The sequence below is a fragment of the Danio aesculapii genome, chromosome 24 (genome assembly GCF_903798145.1).
Source record: "Danio aesculapii chromosome 24, fDanAes4.1, whole genome shotgun sequence".
NCBI classification, from domain to species: Eukaryota; Metazoa; Chordata; class Actinopteri; order Cypriniformes; family Danionidae; genus Danio; species Danio aesculapii.
Genome location: NC_079458.1, coordinates 1,483,035 through 1,504,707, shown reverse-complemented (window position 1 = coordinate 1,504,707; position 21,673 = coordinate 1,483,035). Strand labels below are relative to the sequence as shown.

Genomic DNA, 21,673 nt, shown 5'->3' with positions numbered 1-21,673 from the left:
TGGCGCCATCTACTGTTACATAGTATACTTAAACACTTAAACAGGTCAGATTATACACCACAGATTGAATGAGTGATTAATAAATTATTTATTATTATTATTAGTTATTAGCTTGTTATTGTTTGCTTATTGTATTTGATTTGAGTTCGTTTTTCAGTGACTGTAATTTAGTTTCAGTTTTTAATTTATCGTATATTTTAACCATTTCATTTCAGTTATCGAAAATGTTTCTTGCCTATTAATTAGACACATTTTTAGTTGTCATTTTTGTGAACACGTCACTATTTAGTTTTATATTTAGTTCTGATGTCATCTGTATTAATAAAATATATAATCATGTGTTTGACTAATGTGTTTGGCGCCATCTACAGTTACTTTTGTGTCATGTTTTTAGTTGTGGTATACTAAAAAAAGCCTGTTTTCTCTCTTCTGCGATCGCCTTTTGCTTCTCTCTCGGCCCGTGAGCAGATCCCTTCGTGCCGACGGCCATCCTAGGTGAGAACGTTGTGTGTGTGTGTTTTGACATGACGGTGTGTGTTTGTGTTGACCAGAGACAGACAGCAAGCAGATCTGACGCTTCCTCACATTCATACCTGCCTGCTTTTTTTCGTGTGTGTGTGAGACGTGAGGGTTTATGGTTTATATTCCTGCCCGCGCCGAGCCGAGGCTTCACCCCATCCCATCCGCATTGCGTGTCGTGCGTGTGACGTCACGTATGTGTCTGACCTCTCATGTGCATGGACAGAAAATGTGGACCGGATGAGGGCGGAGTGACACTGTGGCACACACACACACACTAAAACACACACTAATTAGTCTGATTTATTAAAGGGGACCTATTATGCACTATTATTAGGGGTTTAAACACAGTTGTGTGAATATAATCAGCCTCCAATTGTAGGCATGTATTAATTCTGTGTTTCATAAGCAGACTTGATAAAAGAAACATTTTGATTGTGCGTGTCATCACAGGGGGAAAGCCCCGCCCACTAGTGCCCATCATCTCTCCCTCATTAGCATAAACAGCAGCCCTGAGTGAGAAGCAGCCGTCTGTCCATTAGCCATTAGAGTGTTTGAGCTGCTGAAGATAATGTCAGCATAGACTAAGAGGATTATAGATGTGGAGTTTTAGATGAACAGCGACAGGAGCGACATAGACTGACAGAAGCATGAACACACACGCACACCTGACCAGCACTGACAACACACACACTGCTGTTTTACATCCGTCGCTTTGCTTATGCATATGCATTTGTAGCTCCGCCCTCTTCTGAAAATCTCATTTAAATTTAAAGCGACAGTGACAAAAACACCACAATTAGGATCAAAGCCTATAAGCGGTGAGCTTCAGAGAGTTAGAAAACATTATCTGTGTGTTATTTTCAGCTCATACTTCACAATACACACTCTGGACACAGCAGAGACGCATTTTACAACATGTAAAACTGGGCATAATAGGTCCACTTTAAAATTTGAGTAAAAACCTTAAACCACCTAAAAGGGAACATACGCAAGAATAAATCAGAATTAATTTGGTCATGATTATGGCTATTATGATGATTTAAAGTGGTTCAATCAGCTCAATATTTAAATATGTTTACTTCTTGCAGAGATATATGCATATGAATGTTTTCACCTCTGTTTTGTGGGTACACCACAATAATAAATGAGATTAACTGCATATTCTTACTTCAGGATGCACTTTATTATTTTACTATTATGTTATTATCAATATAATTAAAGAAAGCTTCAATATTTAGCAGATTTCCATATGATGTTTTAACATATCGGACTTTGAAATAATTTTTTTTTTAAAATGCAACATTTAGCAGATTTACGTAAGTTGCTTAATAAATCGTCCTTTAAAATATATATATATATTTTTAAAAGCTTCAACATTTAGCAGATTTAGGTAAGTTGTTTTAATATGTTGAACTTTGAAATATTGTTTTTCAGCTACAACATTTAGCTGACTTACATTAATTGTTTAAATGCATTGAACTTTGTAATAACGTTTAAAAGCTACAATATTTAGCTGATTTATCTACATTGTTCAATAAGTCGACCTTTTGCATATTTTTTTAAAGCTACAACATTTAGCAGATTTACGCAAGTTGTTTTAATGCATGGAACAAAACAACTTTGAAATAACATTTTTAAGAAGCTACAACATTTAGCAGATTTACATTAATGAATTGTATTGAAATTTGCAATAATGTAAAAAAGCCACAACATTTAGCAGAATTACGTAAGTTGTTTTAATATGTTAAACTTCAAAATAACATTTCTTTTAAAAGCGGCAACATTTAGCAGATTTACATTATTTGTTTAAATGTGTTGAAACAACATTAAAAAGCTCCAATATTTAACAGATTTATCTACATTGTTTAAGTCGACCTTAAAATAATAATAAATAAATATATATATATATATTTAAGTGACAACATTTAGGAGATTTATGCAAGTTGTTTTAATGTATTGAACTTTGAAATAATGCTAAAACAAGCTACAATATTTAGCAGATTTATCTACATTGTTTATTAAGTCGACCTTAAAATAATAATAAATAAATATATATATATATTTTTCATTTATTTATTTTTTTAATTATTATTTTTTTTTAAGTCACAACATTTAGCAGATTTATGTAAGTCGTTTTAATGTCGAGCTTTGAAATAACAATAAAAAAGCTACAACCTTTAGCAGATTTACGTTAGTTGTTTTAAATGTATTGAACTTTGAAATAACGCAAAAAAGCTACAATATTTAGCTGATTCATCTACATTGTTTATTAAGTCGACCATCAAAAAAATATTATAAATAAATGTGTGTGTGTGTGTGTATATATATATATATATATATATATATATATATTTTTTTTTTTTTTTTTTTTTTTTTTTTTTTTTTAACTCACAACATTTTGCAGATTTGTTTAAAGTTGTTTAAATGTATAGAACTTAGAAATAACGCTAAAAAAAGCTACAATATTTAGCAGATTTACGCAAGTCATTTTATTATGTCGAGCTGTAAAATAACAATTAAAAAAGCTACAACCTTTAGCAGATTTACTCGAGTTGTTTTAATATGTTGAACTTTGTAATAACATTTTTTTAAAAAGCTACAATATTTAGCAGATTTACATTAGTTGTTTAAATGCATTAAACTTTGAAATAACACAAAAAAAAGCTACAATGTTTAGCTGATTTATCTACATTGTTTATTAAGTCGACCTTAAGAATATATATTTTTAAAAGCACAACATTAACAGATTTATACAAGTTGTTTTAATGTCAAACTTTAAAATAACAATTAAAAAAAGCTACAACCTTTAGCAGATTTACTCGAGTTGTTTTAATATGTTGAACTTTGTAATAACATTTAAAAAGCTACAATATTTAGCAGATTTATCTACATTGTTTAATAAGTCGACCTTAAGAATATATATTTTTAAAAGCACAACATTAACAGATTTATACAAGTTGTTTTAATGTCAAACTTTAAAATAACAATTAAAAAAAGCTACAACCTTTAGCAGATTTACTCGAGTTGATTTAGAACTTTGAAATGTTAATAAAACTACCAAATCAAGAATAAAAATTTTAACACAAGCTGTCGAAACCCACCACGGTTGATTCCTCATTCAGAATTGACCCACAGACTAATCACCGATTGACCTGTGGTGTATTATGGCTCCCCTAGCTAGTGTGTAATGTCTAGTGAACGAGCCTCAGACAGACAGACAGATAGACAGTCTCTGGACTTCATGTGTAGCTGCTCTGCTTCAACTATCTTGTTGCTTACACCCTTTCTTTTTCCTCTCTCTTCTGTTTTCTTTCTTGACGTTTAACCTGTTACGTATCCTCTATAAAAGTGCCCATTAATGGTAAGTGTCCATGCGGCGTCTCTCTCTCTCTCTCTTTCTCTCTCTTTTCCTCCAGCATGGCTCTCTCTCTCTCGTTCATCATCTCACTCACTGCATCTCTTCATTTCACGCCGGACGGCCGGGTCTTTAGCTAGCTGACCAGCGCAGAGGCTTTTGTGTGGATGTTTTCTGTTGATGCACATGTGGGATTATTAGCGTCATTATTAGTGTGTGTGTGTGTGTGTGTGTGTGTGTGTGTGTGTGTGTTCCTGTGCTCTTCATCTCCTCATGTCCATCAGCTCCCGCTCTGATGCTTTCCTTTACAAAATCAACATGTGATTCTATTAAACCCACTGAGTTTATGCTGGAAATCGTACAGCAAACGTCTGGTTTTGGGAGTCGTTAGCGACCCCGTGGGCAGATATTTGTTGTTGTTTTTTTGTGCATAAATTCAGTCTATTTTTTGTGACTGGTTTTTATTGCTGATGTGATTGTGTTTTGGTTTTTGTTTTGCATTACAAATGTACAAATCAAGATATGTTTTGATGAGAAGATAAACGGCTAATTAATGAATCATTAATTAATGAAATGCGAAAAAATAATAACTTTAAAAAAATCCCAAATCAATAATTATAATAAATAATTAATAATAAAACTTTCTCAAACAAATAAAAATAGAAAAGATTTAATTATCATTAGAAAAATAAAGAAAAATTATCATTATTTTTTCAAATTACATATGTCAAACATTCTTTATTTATTCATTCATTCATTTTCTTTTCGGCTTAGTCCCTTTATTAATCTGGGGTCGCCACAGCAGAATGAACCGCCAACTATTCCAGCATATGTTTTATGCAGCGGATGTGTTTCCAGCTGCAACCCAGTACTGGGAAACACCCATACACACTCATTCACACTCACACACACACACACACACTCATACACTACGGCCAATTTCAAATGAATTTTCAAAATCATCAATTACCCGTAGCGCACGCCACCACGGGGAGAACATGCAATCTCCACACAGAAACACCAACTGGCCCAGCCAGGATTCGAACCAGTGACCTTCTTCCTGTGAGGCCACAGTGCTAACCACTGAGCCACCATGCCATATCTTTAAAACAAATTCTTTTAAATCTGCAACTGTGTAAAAAATAATGTATATTTTTTAACTTACCCGACATGTTTTTCTGGTTGATTATTATTCCAGGGTTATTAAAGGTGCACTAAGCTGTTTTTTAGATAAGTGTTATTTGAAAGCATTAAATTAAACACATAGCCCAACAGGCTCCGCCTCTTTTTGATATATTCGCACCCCTTACTGCTGATTGGCTGAAAGTGTGTTTTGGTACTAATAATTATTTTAATAATTTATTTAAAGTAAATGTTAGGCTAATAGTGAACCATACATACAAAAATAACTATATATAAATGTATATTCATAAAACATAACATGTTAATACATTGTATAAAAAATTATATACTGTATACATGTTTGATGCATTTATATTTAAAACTTTATACATGAATTGATTGTATTTATATATTTTTTGTAATAGAAAGGATATAAAATAAAAAAGTATTTAATTTAAAATATATATTCTACATATGGATATTTATAGACACAATTATTTTCATTGTATACTGTTTTAGACATTATATACATTTAAAACTATTTGTATGAAAGCTGTATGAAAATAATAAAGTAAATACATTTTTATTTTATACGCAGGCATATTCATACGCATGCAATTATTTAAATTTTATGAATATTTATGCACGTTAAATCATTTTATTTTTTATAGAATTTATAGATTAAATTTATACATATTAATGTACATTTAATTATTACATATTCAATTTATTCTACATTTTATATTAAAATTATTACATATTAAAATGAAATAGATCCAGTTTTCATTTAGTTTTACTAAAAAGTAAAATAACAGTAAATAAAAAGTAATATCTATGTAGAAATTTATTCATTCATTTTCCATCGGCTTAGTCCCTTTATTGATCAGGGGTCGCCACAGCGGAATGAACCACTAACTATTCCAGCATATGTATTACACAGTGGATGCCCTTCCAGCCGCAACCCAGTACTAAGAAACACCCATACACACTCATTCACACACACTCATACACTACGGCCAATTTAGCTCATCAATTCCCCTGTAGCGCATGTGTTTGGACTGTGGGGGAAACCGGAGCACCCGGAGGAAACCCACACCAACACGGGGAGAACATGCAAACTCAAACCCAGCCAAGATTCAAACCAGCGACCTTCTAGCTGTGAGGCAAACCACTGAGCCACTGTGACCACCATCTATATATGTCTTCAAATATTACAGAATATAGAATATTTGAAATGTATACAATATATTGACTGATACTGTAAAACAAAGAAAATAAATGCGCTATATAAATATGCATTACCTACTTGCACTAGACTTCAGACTGTTACGCATCTGAAAACTTCTACTTCTCCAATAAATATATCTTGATTTCTGAATGTTTAAATGTTTGTCCTGAAAACCAAAGAAACCCAGTCATAAGCATCAGCATCAGTCTGAATTGAGTGTTTCTATGTGAGAATGTGACTCTGATGTGTGTTTTCTGAGCATTTGCGTGTGTTTTTTCTCCATCAGATGAGAACCACACCATGACCAGTGAAACCAGCAGTCTGGTCCAGTCCCACACACACTCCTATAAAAAGCGAGAGGCACTGGATGTCCCGTATCAGACGGGTCAGCTCCATCCGGCCATCCGGGTGGCAGATCTGCTGCAGCACATCACACAGATGAAGTGTGCGGAGGGATACGGCTTCAAGGAGGAGTACGAGGTGCGGATATAAACATTTATTCACTCACACACACACACACACACACACTGCGTCTGCATATGGGGGAAATAAGTGTTGAATTTGTCGTGTTTTTTTCCTGGGAATAATATTTCTAAAGGAGCTGCTGACATGGGATTGAAGCAGATTTTGGTAGAAACTCAAACAATATCAACATAAAAATAAAACAAAACAAACAAATCTGAAATATGAGTTGTGTGTAATAAAAATGAAATGACAGAAGGAGAAAGCGCTGAACTACTGAACACTTTATTTAAAGGCTTTTTTTATGCTGGCAGCTTAAAGACGCCTCTCATATGGAGATTGAAGTCTCATGGATTGCTCAGGTGTGAGTTTCTCACAGACTTTAACAGAGTGTCAAAATCTTGATGGTTCTGTGAGTCTCGTCTATCAAATCTGAGCTTTACCTTGTATTTTATATTGGATTCGGGTCAGGTGATTGGCTGGGCCATTCTACAGCTTGATTTTCTTTCTATGAAAGCATCCGAGAGCTTCCTTGGCTGTGTTTTTGCATCATTGTCTTGCTAAAATGGTAGCTAATGTAGATGTTGGACTGATATTCATTTACACTGAGGAGGGGCAGAGGGTTGCTGAAGAACCACTGAGAGGTTTCAGCTGCTGTCTGGGCTTTCCATGCCTTTCTACACCTCCCTTCCTTCATGTGTTCAATACTTTTTCCCTGCGTCATTTCATTTTATTACACCGAACTTGATTTGTAAACTAACTAGATTTGTTTTCTCGCATATTTGGATTTCTTTGGTTGTTATCAACATCTGGTGAACATTTCAAGTCATCAGCACCTTTAGAAATATGTTTTCTGAGAAAAATTGAGACATATTCAATACTTATTTTCCCTGCTGTACTTAAAGCCTGTTCACACCAAACACGATTAAATATGAGGATCAATATATTTGTGTCCACACAGACGAACGACTGATAATGAGCATTTTAATTGTAGATTCTGCTTTTAACTGGTTATATTCTGGCTGTCAGTGTTTTATCCTTCATCAGCTGGGAAAAATCCTTCTGAAAGTGACGATATATTATTCCTCTGTATGTTTATCACTGTAGTTGTGCCGTGAGCTCTGCTATTCTTTAACACTGTCAACCATTTTTATAACTGTATCTTTATCCAGCCTGATCTCATGAGAAAACATAAGTATTTTACGTTATGTCAGTTTAGTAGTTTAATTCGTACTAATTTGTACGAGTTCAGTCGTATGAAATTGTACGATTTTAAAAAGGCGGCGTGGCACCTAACCCCACCCCTAAACGCAATCGTCATTGGGGGATGAGCAAATCGTACTAAATTGTACGAATTAGATCGTACGAATAAGCCACTGAATCAAAAAGTTACGAATTGCCATGAGATTGTGTTGCTTTATCCTTATTTTTATAGTGGTCCTGCTTGATGTGAACAGGCCTTTACACTTGTGTACGTCACCAGTGTCGGGTTCATGCATCGCTGCATGAGGTTTCATGTTGCTTTTTTAGCTTGCGAATAATTTAACCACAAACAATCATTCAATCATCATCATGTCACTCCAGATTTATTTTGATTTTACATTTGAGCTGAAACACTAAAGGAGATGCTTGGTAGAATGATCACGCTTCGGTTTATCAACAGCTAAATGAGGCTTATATTTGCATCTCATTTCATTTTTGACGAGGAGAAAAACGTGGGTTTAAAATGACATGAAAGTGAATGACATGGTGGATTTGTGGATGAACTATTCTCATGTTTACTGCAAATAAAAGATGAGGAGAGTGTTTTGATGGATTTCTTATGTAAATATCTAAGTGTACTTAAACCAAGATACATTTAGTGGAGATTAAAAATATCCTGAGATATCAGGTCTTGTTTTTAGGAAAGTAAGTATTAATATGCATAACACAGCAACAAAACATGTCAATAAATAAATTAAATAAACATTAAAACATAAATAAAACATTTCTTACTCGAGAGTTTTAAGCATTAAAAATGTGTTTGTTTATATAAATTAATAAATAAACTGGAAGTTAATTTATTTCACAAGCAGAGATATTTTAAGAAAAGAAACTCGATTAAGCTGTTGAGTTAATTAACAAGAAAAATATTTGCAATCAACATTTGAAAAAAAGATCGTGTATTTCAAAAGGAAAACTGCATTACATTTTCTTACACCATTAGTAGATATAGAACTTAATTAGATATATTTGTATGTTTATTTATTTAAATTACTCCTGACAAATGTCTTGTGGTCAATCTCAGTTGTGAGAGCAGCAGATAATAACTTGACTTCTAGTTGATCATTTGGAAAAGAAGGAAGGAAAATCAGAAGGTGGATTTTCCCAATCTTCACAAATACTGCAGAAGACCTACTGGAACCCACATGGAGCCAAGATTCTCACAGAAATCAGTCAAGTTTGGTGAAGGAGACATCATGGTTTGGGGTTACATTCAGTATGGGGGCGTGCGAGAGATCTGCAGAGTGGATGATCAACATCAACAGCCTGAGGTATCAAGACATCTGTGCTGCCCATTACATTACAAACCACAGGAGAGGGCAAATTCTCCAGCAGGATAGCACTCCTTCTCATACTTCAGCCTCCACATCAAAGCTCCTGAAAGCAAATGTGCTCCAGGATTGGCCAGCCCAGTCACCAGACATGAACATTATTGAGCACGTCTGGGGTAAGATGAAGGAGGAGGCGTTGAAGATGAACACAAAGACTCTTGATGAACTCTGGGAGTCCTGCAAGAAGGCTTTCTTCACCATTCCAGATGACTTTATTAATCAGTGATTTGAGTCATGTCAGAGATGTATGGATGCAGTCCTCCAAGCTCATGATGGAGTCAGACACAATATTCATTCTGTTTCCACTGCAGCATGAGCACATATTCTATACTGGACATTATTGAAGGTTCAGTGAGCAGACTTTAGTCTAAGCAGAGTCAGACCTTACTGTCCTAATCAAATCAGTCAACATCAAGACATGATCAGATTATATTGTGCTCAAATAAGCCTCATCTAGAGGCCTTTACCTTTCATATAAGACACTTCTGATACCCAATCATCAACTAGAAGTCCAGTTATTATTGGCTGTTCCTAAATCTTGGATTGGCTACAAGACTTTTGGTCTGGTAGTGTATAAATATAAAATATATTTTATCTAATATGTATATAAATACAATATATATATATATATATATATATATATATATATATATATATATATATATATATATTCTAACAGTTTCTTACACGTATAATTTTTATTAATTCATAAATCAAGTATTTTTGATTAAATAAATAAATTTTGATTATTAAAATTTTGATTAGATTATGATTATTTACATGAAATTAGTCAATTTTAGCTTTTTTCCCTCTAACTTAAGGTCATTTTGTCTTCTGAAGTGGATGTATCTCGATTCAAGCTCATTTCAACATTTATACAGTAAAACCAGAGAAAAGCACTTGATCTCTTTTGCAGTATTTTTCACCTCATCTTCATCATCTTCAGCTCCAGATGTGTCGTTTCTGTCCCGAATCAGCTGTAAATCACACACAAACACATGATGAGCACTGAGAGCACACACACACACACACACACACACACACACACACTCAGCTGTATGATCAATATTTGAGGCGGTCGGCCACAGCCCGAGGGCTGGATTCATTATAGATAAAGAGTGTTTCAGGACTGAATGTTGACTGTGTTTCTCCTCCATGTTGAACAGAGATGACCCGCACTAAAATATGCCCTTATCTTTCCTTTTGCTTCTCGTTTTTCCATACATTAACTTTGGAAAAGATAAACGAGGTAAGCAGTCTTTTTGGATATCTGTCAGATGTTTGTTAGTTGCTGATAATCAACCTGTTAGTCTCCGCCCCCTCACTGCTGTATAAGCCCCGCCTTAAAAGAGACATCCACCAATCACAGCACAGCAGCAGCTCAGAGGGTTGTGTGTTGATCATTGTTGTAATATCAGTTTCACTTTCCTTCTTTAGACATAAATTAAAACCAGTATATTATAATAATCATTTATGCAATATTATTACAATAAACTTAAATGACTATTACTTTTTGTTATTTATAATAAGTAATTTTATGCATAACAGAACATGTCAAAACTATTTTTAGTTTAAATTTAAATGTCTTCAAAATTGTATGCAGAAAGTGTTTTTGTTTCATATAAATAAATATATAATAAATAAAAAAATATCTAAACTGAAAATGTATTTATTTCTGAAGCTGAGATAATTTAAGAGAAGTATAATTAATTAATTCTATTAAAATAATGATTCCGGGTTACTTGTAATGCTGTCAGTGAGTGTTTTTATTTTTCTATACGTTTAATTTATTATTGTTACTTTTATTTATTTATTTTTAAAGAGAAAAAAGGCCAGTCATCTGTATATATGTGTGCTATATACAATACAAGATGTTTTAAATAGACATAAACATATTAATTTAATTAAAATAATTTTATTTCCCATGAAATATTTCAGATTTTAGATGTTTTTATAGAAAAATGTTAGCGTGATTTAATGATTAACTTCAAGTAAAACACCCAATGAAACTAAAATACAAAATTGATTCATTGTAAAATATTTACATTTAAATTAAATGTTTAATTTTAAGAGCAGACTGTATGTTTACTTAATATTTATTTCTTTTTTTTAAGCATTACATACATTTATTTATTTTTCAGGACATGTTCAAACCTGAGTTTTTTAAACCTCCTTTATTTTTAATTGACTTCTGTAATGCAATATGGATTTATACTAGGGCTGCACAATATATCGTTTGAGCATCGATATCACAGCAGACAGTATAGCACTGCAAACTATTACAAATGTCAATAAAAAGTCACTTTAGCTAACTTTTCAAGGTTAAAAGTTGATAGACGACAGCTCAACATCCCATAATGCAATTATAAAGCACAAATAAAGAAGGAAAAGTAAAAACATGATTATAGATATTTGTTTAACAGTGTGTTATTGTCCCTCATATACTGTCAGCGTCAGGGTTTCTCTGAAGTAAATCATTCATTTCTGCAGTTATTCATCCACAAATGCCTCCATGTTTTCAGCCGAGCATGCTGGGATGCATAACAATAAAGAGAAGCTGGTAATTGACAACCGCAGCTTAGAACATGCATTATTAAGCGCGGCGTATATGCTTGTTTTATTCATGCTTGTTTTGACATCTTTCCGAGCGCTTGTGTGTGTTATTGGCCATCAGTTTCATTGCTGAACTCTGCTGATTTGATGTGATTTCACCTCCTTCTGCTTCTGTATTTATCCTCAGATCAAACGGGTTTGGCTTTGAGAAAGATTCGTGTTATCATGTTGGATTGTTTCTGGAGGAATCACGATTTTTTATTTTTTTTTGCAAGCGTCTAGAATTGTGCCATAGTGTTTTAGCTCATGATTCCAGTCATGCATCTGATTGGCTGTGGTTTTGAGGCTCGGCCAATCACAGCGTGTGGCCTTAAGGGACAGAAACAGCCTGGAGCTTCCTATCAGCCATTTCTCCATCGCCGTCCGTTCCAGTCTGCTGTGAAGCTTATTTATTCAGCACCACATTTTTTATATTTCAAAAGATTATTTTTCCATCAAGCTAAGTCTGAGGATCATTATTATTCTCTACAGTTTCGCTTCTGCAACTCTTAAAGCCGCTTGTGCTAAAATATATAGGCAGTAAAATATGCATTGTTGAACAATGTGACAACACTTAATTTAATAAACAGAAATGCATGCAGTATTAAATGCATCTTAGCATAAATGAAAGTTAGTGTTTGATAAACTTGTAATTATTTGCATAAAAATATAATTAGAAAAAGGTCAGAATTGGTAGATTTCCCAGCTTGCAATGTGTAGCTCAAAATACTGAATTCACATCTCATAGTACTGAATTTAAGTATGACAATACCGAATTTACATATTACAATGCTGAATTTACATCTCGCAATACTGAATTTACATATTACAATACTGAATTTACATATTACAATACTGAATTTACATCTCGCAATACTGAATTTACATCTCGCTATACTGAATTTACATATTACAATACTGAATTTACATCTCGCTATACTGAATTTACATATTACAATACTGAATTTACATTTTGCAATACTGAATTTACATCTTGAAATGCTGAATTTACATCTCGCTATACTGAATTTACATATTACAATACTGAATTTACATCTCGCTATACTGAATTTACATCTCGCAATACTGAATTTACATCTCGCAACACTGAATTTTAAGTATTGAAATAGAGAATTTACATCTCGACAAAACTGAATTTACATCTTGTGGTACTGAATTTATATAAAATACTGAATTTACATATTTCAATACTGAATTTACATCTGGCAACTCTGAATTTATATCTGAAATACTGAATTTACATCTCGCAATTCTGAATTTACATATTGCAATACTAAATTTATATTTTGCACTGAATTTACGTCTCGCAATACTGAATTTACATCTCAAAATGCTAAATTTGCATCTCGTAATACTGAATTTACATATTTCAATACTGAATATACATCTGGCAATACTGAATTTACATCTCGCAATGCTGAATTTACATCTCGCAATGCTGAATTTACATCTGGCAATACTGAATTTACATCTCGCAACGCTGAATTTACATCTGGCAATACAGAATTTGCATCTCGCTATACTGAATTTACATCTCGCTATACTGAATTTACATCTCGCAATACTGAATTTACATCTCGCAATACTGAATTTACATATTGCAATACTGAATTTACATCTGGCAATACTAAATTTACATCTCGCTATACTGAATTTACATCTCGCTATACTGAATTTACATCTCGCTATACTGAATTTACATATTGCAATACTGAATTTACATCTGGCAATACTAAATTTACATCTCGCTATACTGAATTTACATCTGGCAATACTAAATTTACATCTCGCAATACTGAATTTACATCTGGCAATACTAAATTTACATCTCGCTATACTGAATTTACATCTCGCAATACTGAATTTACATCTCGCAATACTGAATTTACATCTGGCAATACTAAATTTACATCTCGCTATACTGAATTCACATCTCGCTATACTGAATTCACATCTCGCAATACTGAATTTACATCTCGCAATACTGAATTTTAAGTATTGAAATACAGAATTTACATCTCGCCAAAACTGAATTTACATCTTGTGGTACTGAATTTAAATCTAAAATACTGAATTTACATATTTCAATACTGAATTTACATCTGGCAACACTGAATTTATATCTGAAATACTGAATTTACATCTCGCAATTCTGAATTTACATATTGCAATACTAAATTTATATTTTGCACTGAATTTACGTCTCGCAATACTGAATTTACATCTCAAAATGCTAAATTTGCATCTCGTAATACTGAATTTACATATTTCAATACTGAATATACATCTGGCAATACTGAATTTACATCTCGCAACGCTGAATTTACATCTCGCAATGCTGAATTTACATCTCGCAATAATGAATTTACATATTGCAATACTGAATTTACATATTGCACTACCAAATTTACATATAGCAATACAAAATTTACATTTCTTAAAGTTTATACCAAGTTTACATTTCTTAATACTGAGTTTACATCAGCCAATTATAAGAGGATTTAAACTTTCAGTGAATTATTTCTTCAAGTTCCTCCTGCGTGTGTTTTAACATCTCATGTTTACACTCCAGTATAAACACGCACATCCTCCCGGAAACACTGTCAATGTTTGTTTGACAGAATCTGCACTCACTAACACATCTTGGCTTTGTAAAAAACTCTGGAAGGCGTCTGCGCTCTGAATATTTAAATATCGGCGTATGTGTTTTTCTGCTGACATGCGGTAAACTCCTGCGTCTGACACCCGTCTCCACTAGTTTGACTCAGTTGTCATTATTTCCCCGCTGTGGTCTCGCGTCCGACTCCCGCATCTCATTATCTGAAAGGTGCTTGTCAGTCGCTGTTTTTTATTTATTTTTCTCGTCTCGCTGTCACTGATGCGACATGAAAGGACAGACGTCTCCAAAGACACCAGCGGCGCTGAATAACAAGCTGCTGCAGATTTCAGACCAGCAAAAAACACATATGAGAAAGCAGCAATGTCAACATGCATTAAATTGGTCTTAATGGCTCTTGATGGTGGGAGGAAATACAAACAAACGCATTAGATGCATGAACAAATCATGATATTTATGAGGTTGCATGTGCAGTTGCATGTAAGTCAGAATTACTAGATGTTACATTTGAGTTCTTTTATATTTTGTCCCAAATTACGGTTTAGCAGAAGATTTGATGATGACAGCACATTATATCTGACTAGATATTCTTCAAGACACAAGTATTCAGCTTAAAGTGACATTTAAAGGCTTAACTAGGTTAATTGGGCAAGTTATGGTAATTAGGCAAGTTTTTGGATAACAGTGGTAAATAAGACTTAAGTAGATGTGAGTTTTGTAATGTCTTCAGCTGCTGGACTACAACAAACTGAAGATCATTGCAGGTTAAATCTGACTCCTCTTTCCCCAAGACATGATTCATTCAGTGATAAACAGTTTACTGTAATCTGAGGCTTAGTCGACTGTAACCTCAATCACAGATCTGCTAATCAAAGACCATTTTAAGCTGGTCAGAAAGTATAGAGTGTTAAAGCACTGAATATCAACTGTTAAACACAAAGACTGAATGTATGTCTAAAAATACTGAGCTTATATTGCAATGCTGAATTTCGATCTTAAAATGCTGAGTTTACACCTCGCAAAACTGAATTTACATCTCACAATGCTGAATTTATATCTCGCTATACTGAATTTACGTCACACTATACTGAATTTACATCTCGCAAAACTGAATTTACACCTCGCAAAACTGAATTTACATCTCACAATGCTGAATTTACATCTCGCTATACTGAATTTACGTCACGCTATACTGAGTTTACACCTCGCAAAACTGAATTTACATCTCACAATGCTGAATTTATATCTCGCTATACTGAATTTACGTCACACTATACTGAATTTACATCTCGCAAAACTGAATTTACGTCACGCAATACTGAATTTGCATCTCGCAATACTGAATTTACATCTCGCAATACTGAATTTACATCTCGCAATACTGAATTTACATCTCACAATGCTGAATTTACATCTCGCAATACTGAATTTACATCTCGCAATACTGAATTTATATCTCGCTATACTGAATTTACATCTCGCAATGCTGAATTTATATCTCGCTATACTGAATTTACGTCACACTATACTGAATTTACATCTCGCAAAACTGAATTTACATCTCGCAAAACTGAATTTACGTCACGCTATACTGAATTTGCATCTCGCAATACTGAATTTACATCTCGCAATACTGAATTTACATCTCGCAATACTGAATTTACATCTCGCAATACTGAATTTACGTCACGCTATACTGAATTTACATCTCGCAATACTGAATTTACATCTCGCAATACTGAATTTACATCTCGCAATACTGAATTTACGTCACGCTATACTGAATTTACATCTCGCAATACTGAATTTACATCTCGCAATACTGAATTTACATCTCGCAATACTAAATTTACGTCACGCTATACTGAATTTACATCTCGCAATACTAAATTTACGTCACGCTATACTGAATTTACATCTCGCAATACTGAATTTACATCTCGCTATACTGAATTTACATCTCGCAATATTGAATTTACATCTCGCAATACTGAATTTACATCTCGCAATATTGAATTTAGACCTCACAATACTGAATTTACGTCACGCTATACTGAATTTACATCTCGCAATATTGAATTTACATCTCGCAATACTGAATTTACATCTCGCAAAACTGAATTTACATCTCGCAATACTGAATTTACGTCACGCTATACTGAATTTACATCTCGCAAAGCTGAATTTACATCTCGCAATGCTGAATTTACATCTCGCAATGCTGAATTTACATCTCGCAATATTGAATTTACATCTTGCAATACTGAATTTACATCTCACAATACTGAATTTACATATTTCAGTACTGAATTTACATCACAATATTGAATTTATATCTTAAAATGCTGAAATTACATCTCAGAACACTGAATTTAGATCTCACAATACTGAGTTTAGAGCTCAAATAATGATTTTACATCTCAGAAAACTGAATTTACATAATGCAATACTGAATTTAAATATTTCAATGCTGAATTTACATCACAATATTGACTTTATATCTCAGAATACTGAATTTACATCTCGCAATACTGAATTTACATATTGCAATAAATGTACATATTTCAATACTGAATTTATATCACAATGCTGAATTTATATCTCACGCTACTGAATTTATCTAACAACACTAAATTTACATCTCGCATTACTTAATTTACATATCAAAATACTGAATTTACATCTGGCAATATTGAATTTACATCTCGCAATACTGAATTTACATCTCGCAATACTGAATTTACATCTCGCAATACTGAATTTACATCTCGCAATACTGAATTTAGATAATGCAATACTGAATTTACATCTCGCAATACTGAATTTAGACCTCACAATACTGAATTTACATCTCACAATACTGAATTTACATCTCACAATACTGAATTTACATCTCCCAATACTGAGTTTAGACCTCACAATATTGAATTTACATCTCACAATACTGAATTTGCATCTCGCAATACTGAATTTACATCTCGCAATACTGAATTTACATATCGCAATACTGAATTTAGATAATGCAATACTGAATTTACATATCACAATACTGAATTTACGTCTTGCAATACTGAATTTACATCTTGCTATACTGAATTTACATCTCGCAATACTGAATTTACATCTTGCAATACTGAATTTACATCTTGCAATACTGAATTTATATTTCAAAATACTAAATTTACATCACAATATTGAATTTATATCTCAAAATGCTGAATTTACATCTCAGAAAAATGAATTTAGATCTCACAATACTGAATTTCTGGCAACACTAAATTTACATCTCGCATTATTGAATTTGCATGTCAGAATACTACATTTTCATCTCAGAATACTGAATTTACGTATTGTAATACTGAATTTACATCTCGCAATACTGAATTTACACATTGCAATAGTGAATTTACTTCTCGTAATTCTAAATTTATATCTCACAATACAAAATTTATATCATGACTTGATTTATATTCCACAATACTGCATTCATATCTCAGTATCCTGAATTGATAAGAGCCTGTAACCTCAATCACAGATCTGCTAATGGGAGGCTGTTGTAAGCTGGTCAGAAAGCAGAGTGTTAAAGCGCTGAATATCAGCCATTAACCACAAAGACACGATGATGGAGCCGATTCTGTGCAGATGAAGCTTTATTTCATCCTCATATTCAATCACAGCCAATCATATCCATTGTGTGATGATGTGTTGCAGATAATGCTGTATTTATACCTGCAGAACGAGCCGGCGCTCCACTGGCCTTCAGACGCCAGCGCTGACGTTTATTTTCATAATTAGCTGTAATTGCAATGCCTTTTTCTCGTGCTGTATTAATGTTTGATGAGTTTGTGTTGAGGAGGAACAGCCGTCTGATGTTATTCTGCTTTTATTTCATTCAATGCGAGTCCTGCGCTCAGAGCGAGAAGCCAATTAAACTCTCCAAGCATGCGTTTTATAGCAGTGAATATAATATTAGCCTTCAGATAAATAGCTTTTAAAAGTACAGGTGGGGAGGTAGTGCAGTAGGTATTTTAAATATGCTCATAGCCAGTGTGTATTATTAAGCAAGGGTTTTAGCACTGCATTGCATGCTATTTTTTTTATTAAATGCATTGAACAATATTTATTATATTTTATGCATCATACGGTTGAAGGCTAAATTGATTTGCCCTCCTGTAAAATTGTCATTTTCTTTTTCAAATATTTCTCATGTTGATTTTTTTTCAACACATTGTTAAACATAATAGTTTTAATAACTAATAATTTAATAACTGATTTCTGTTATCTTTGCCATGATAACAACATATTTGACTAGATATTTTGTGAGATGAAAGTGTCATTTAAAGGCTTAACTAGGTTAATTAGGCAAGTCATTGGCTGTAGACAATAGAAATAATCATTTCTTAAGGGGGCTAATAATATTGACCACAGCAGTTTTTACATATAGTAGAAGACAGAATTATTAGCCCCCTTTGATTTTTCCCAAATGATGTTGAACAGATTCAGGAAATGTTCACAGTATGTCTGATAATATTTATTCTTCTGGAGAAAGTCTTATTTGTTTTATTTCGGCTAGAATAAAAGCAGTTTTTAATTGTTTTAAAGCATTTTAAGGTCAATATTATTAGCCCCTTTAAGCTATTTTTTTCCCCGATAGTCTACAGAACAAACCGTCGTTATACAATAACTTGCCTAATTCCCCTAACCTGCCTAGTTACCCTAGTTAACCTAGTTAAGCCTTTAAATGTCACTATAAGCTGTGTAGAAGTGTCTTGAAGAATATCTAGTCTAATATTATTTACTGTCATCATGACAAAGAGAAAATAAATCAGTTATTAGAGATGAGTTATTAACACTATTATGATTAGAAATGTGTTGAAAAAATCTGCTCTCTGTTAAACAGAAATTGGGGAAAAAAATTAACAGGGTGGCTAATAATTCAGGGGGGGCTGTTTATTCTGACTTCAATTGTATATATATTTTAATATTTTTGTATTCCAGCCCAAAAATAGCTACATAAATAAATAAACAACACTTTCTCAAGATGAAAAATACTGTGAAATGTTTGCTTTCTCTGTTAAATATTACTGAGGAAATATTTATAAATGAATTATTATTTCACTGGAGGGTGAATCATTTTATCTTTATCTATATATTTTATAAAAAGGTGCTTAACGTATGCTTTTAGTTTTCACACGCTTTGGAGACGTAACACAAATTCCGCTTTTAAATAATAGGTTACCTTTAGCTAGGCCCACACGGAGTCTGCGTGCGCAGAATTCTGCAGATTTTTAGCCCATCATTAATTCTGTTTATTTACTTGAGTAAATGTGTGTAAATTGATATTTATTCAGTTTTTAAATTAATTACAGTCATAATTATTGACTAATATGAAAATGTTCATCTGATTTAAGCACAATGCAGTGTGTACAGTAATATTTTCTGTCATTAGTAGAGATATTATATGAGAGACTTGCTTTGTTTACCAAATAAAGTGAATCTAATTGGATTTGCATTTTAAACATTAAATAAAAAGTTTAAAAGAGATTATTTTTTATTTCATATATTAAGGTTTGAGTTATGATACTGCCAAAATAATTCAGCAGAAATCCGCAGATTTTGACCAAAGTTCTCTGCAGAAATAGCAAAAAACGTCTGCAGATTCCATCTGGCCCATGAGGCTGTGTTCAAAATGACATCAATGTTTTCAAAGTGCACTGCGAAGGGAACACAATTGTAAACATGAAGATCGCTAAAACTGAACTGTATAAATAGTTTGAAAGCAAATTACACCTAAGAGAGATGACCTTAATACTTTTTACTATAATAAGTGGGAATAGAACACAGCCAGGAACTCTGTTTCTAATGACAGCTCCAGAGGTGTAGTTGCTAGTGCTCAAGTTTGTGACGCAGTTTGCGAATGTTCATTGGAGCGACGGATTTGGGAAACGGCAAATCAACAAACTATGTTTGTAACAACTGAACTTGCGACCTAATTTGGCTAACGAGGGTTTTGCCAAACGCACCCCAGAGGGAAAGGTGGCAGTAACGCACCAAAATGTTTGTTGTTGACCATCGTCAAACAGGAAGAAATCATCATTCTCGCCGTCATAAGGATTTACCTTCATCGGCTAGACACTGGCCTCACAGCTCTGTGAATGTCGGTGCCGCCACTTATTGATCCGCGATCGGTAAATGTAGCGTGTGTGGATGCTACTGCGCCACTTGACTAAAATAATAGCTTCACTACTGAAAAGCTATTTAATTTAGAAAGTAACTAACTGCTAGTAGCATCACTACTTAAAGCGACGCTACTGCCCAACACTGTAAATTAGCAGTATTACTGTGCTTAATGATATTCTCACTACAATATTAATATTATTACTATTAATTAATACTCAATTAAATTGTGGAAAATAATGTTTCATGGTGAGATCAACATTAACACGTTACACATGGCATCAGAAATGTAATACTGTTTATATTTTACTATTATATATATATATTTGTACGTTTATTTATTCAATTATTATTTAATTATTTTTATTTTATTTTTTTGGGGTCGATGCCAGTGGTGTAGTGGTTAGTGCCTTGACACATGCACTCCGGTGCTTGCGGCGACTCGAGTTCGATTCCCACTTCGTGATCCTGTGCCGATCCTTCCCCTCTCTCTGCTCCCCATGCTTTCCTGTCAATACTCGACACTTTCCTGGTTAAAGGTGAAAACTCCAAAAATAAATGAATAAATAAATAAACAAATAAATGAATAAATGAATGAATGAATGAATGAATTAATGAATGAATAAATAAATGAGTAAATAAATGAATAAATAAATGAATGAATGAATGAATGAATAAATAAATAAATAAATAAATAAATAAATAAATTGAATGAATGAATGAATAAATAATTGAATGAATGAATGAATGAATGAATGAATGAATGAATAAATAAATAAATAAATAAATTGAATGAATGAATGAATAAATAATTGAATGAATGAATGAATGAATGAATGAATGAATGAATAAATAAATAAATAAATAAATTGAATGAATGAATGAATAAATAATTGAATGAATGAATGAATGAATGAATGAATAAATAAATAAATAAATAAATAAATAAATAAATTGAATGAATGAATGAACGAACAATATAT

At 32.9% G+C, this 21,673-nt stretch overlaps 1 protein-coding gene across 8 annotated transcripts in view; it reads left to right on the top strand.

Annotated features, from left to right (window-relative positions):
* ptprma (protein tyrosine phosphatase receptor type Ma) overlaps positions 1 to 21,673 on the top strand; it is a 331,270-nt gene that overhangs the window by 271,671 nt on the left and 37,926 nt on the right. For 5 of the 8 annotated variants that reach the window (XM_056451136.1, XM_056451133.1, XM_056451132.1 and 2 more), the window contains 2 exons: positions 469 to 495; positions 6,514 to 6,707. In XM_056451136.1, coding sequence (XP_056307111.1) covers positions 469 to 495; positions 6,514 to 6,707 — 221 coding nt within the window. The remainder of the gene's footprint in view (positions 1 to 468; positions 496 to 6,513; positions 6,708 to 21,673) is intronic. The other 3 variants (XM_056451138.1, XM_056451137.1, XM_056451135.1) reach the window with 1 other exon arrangement.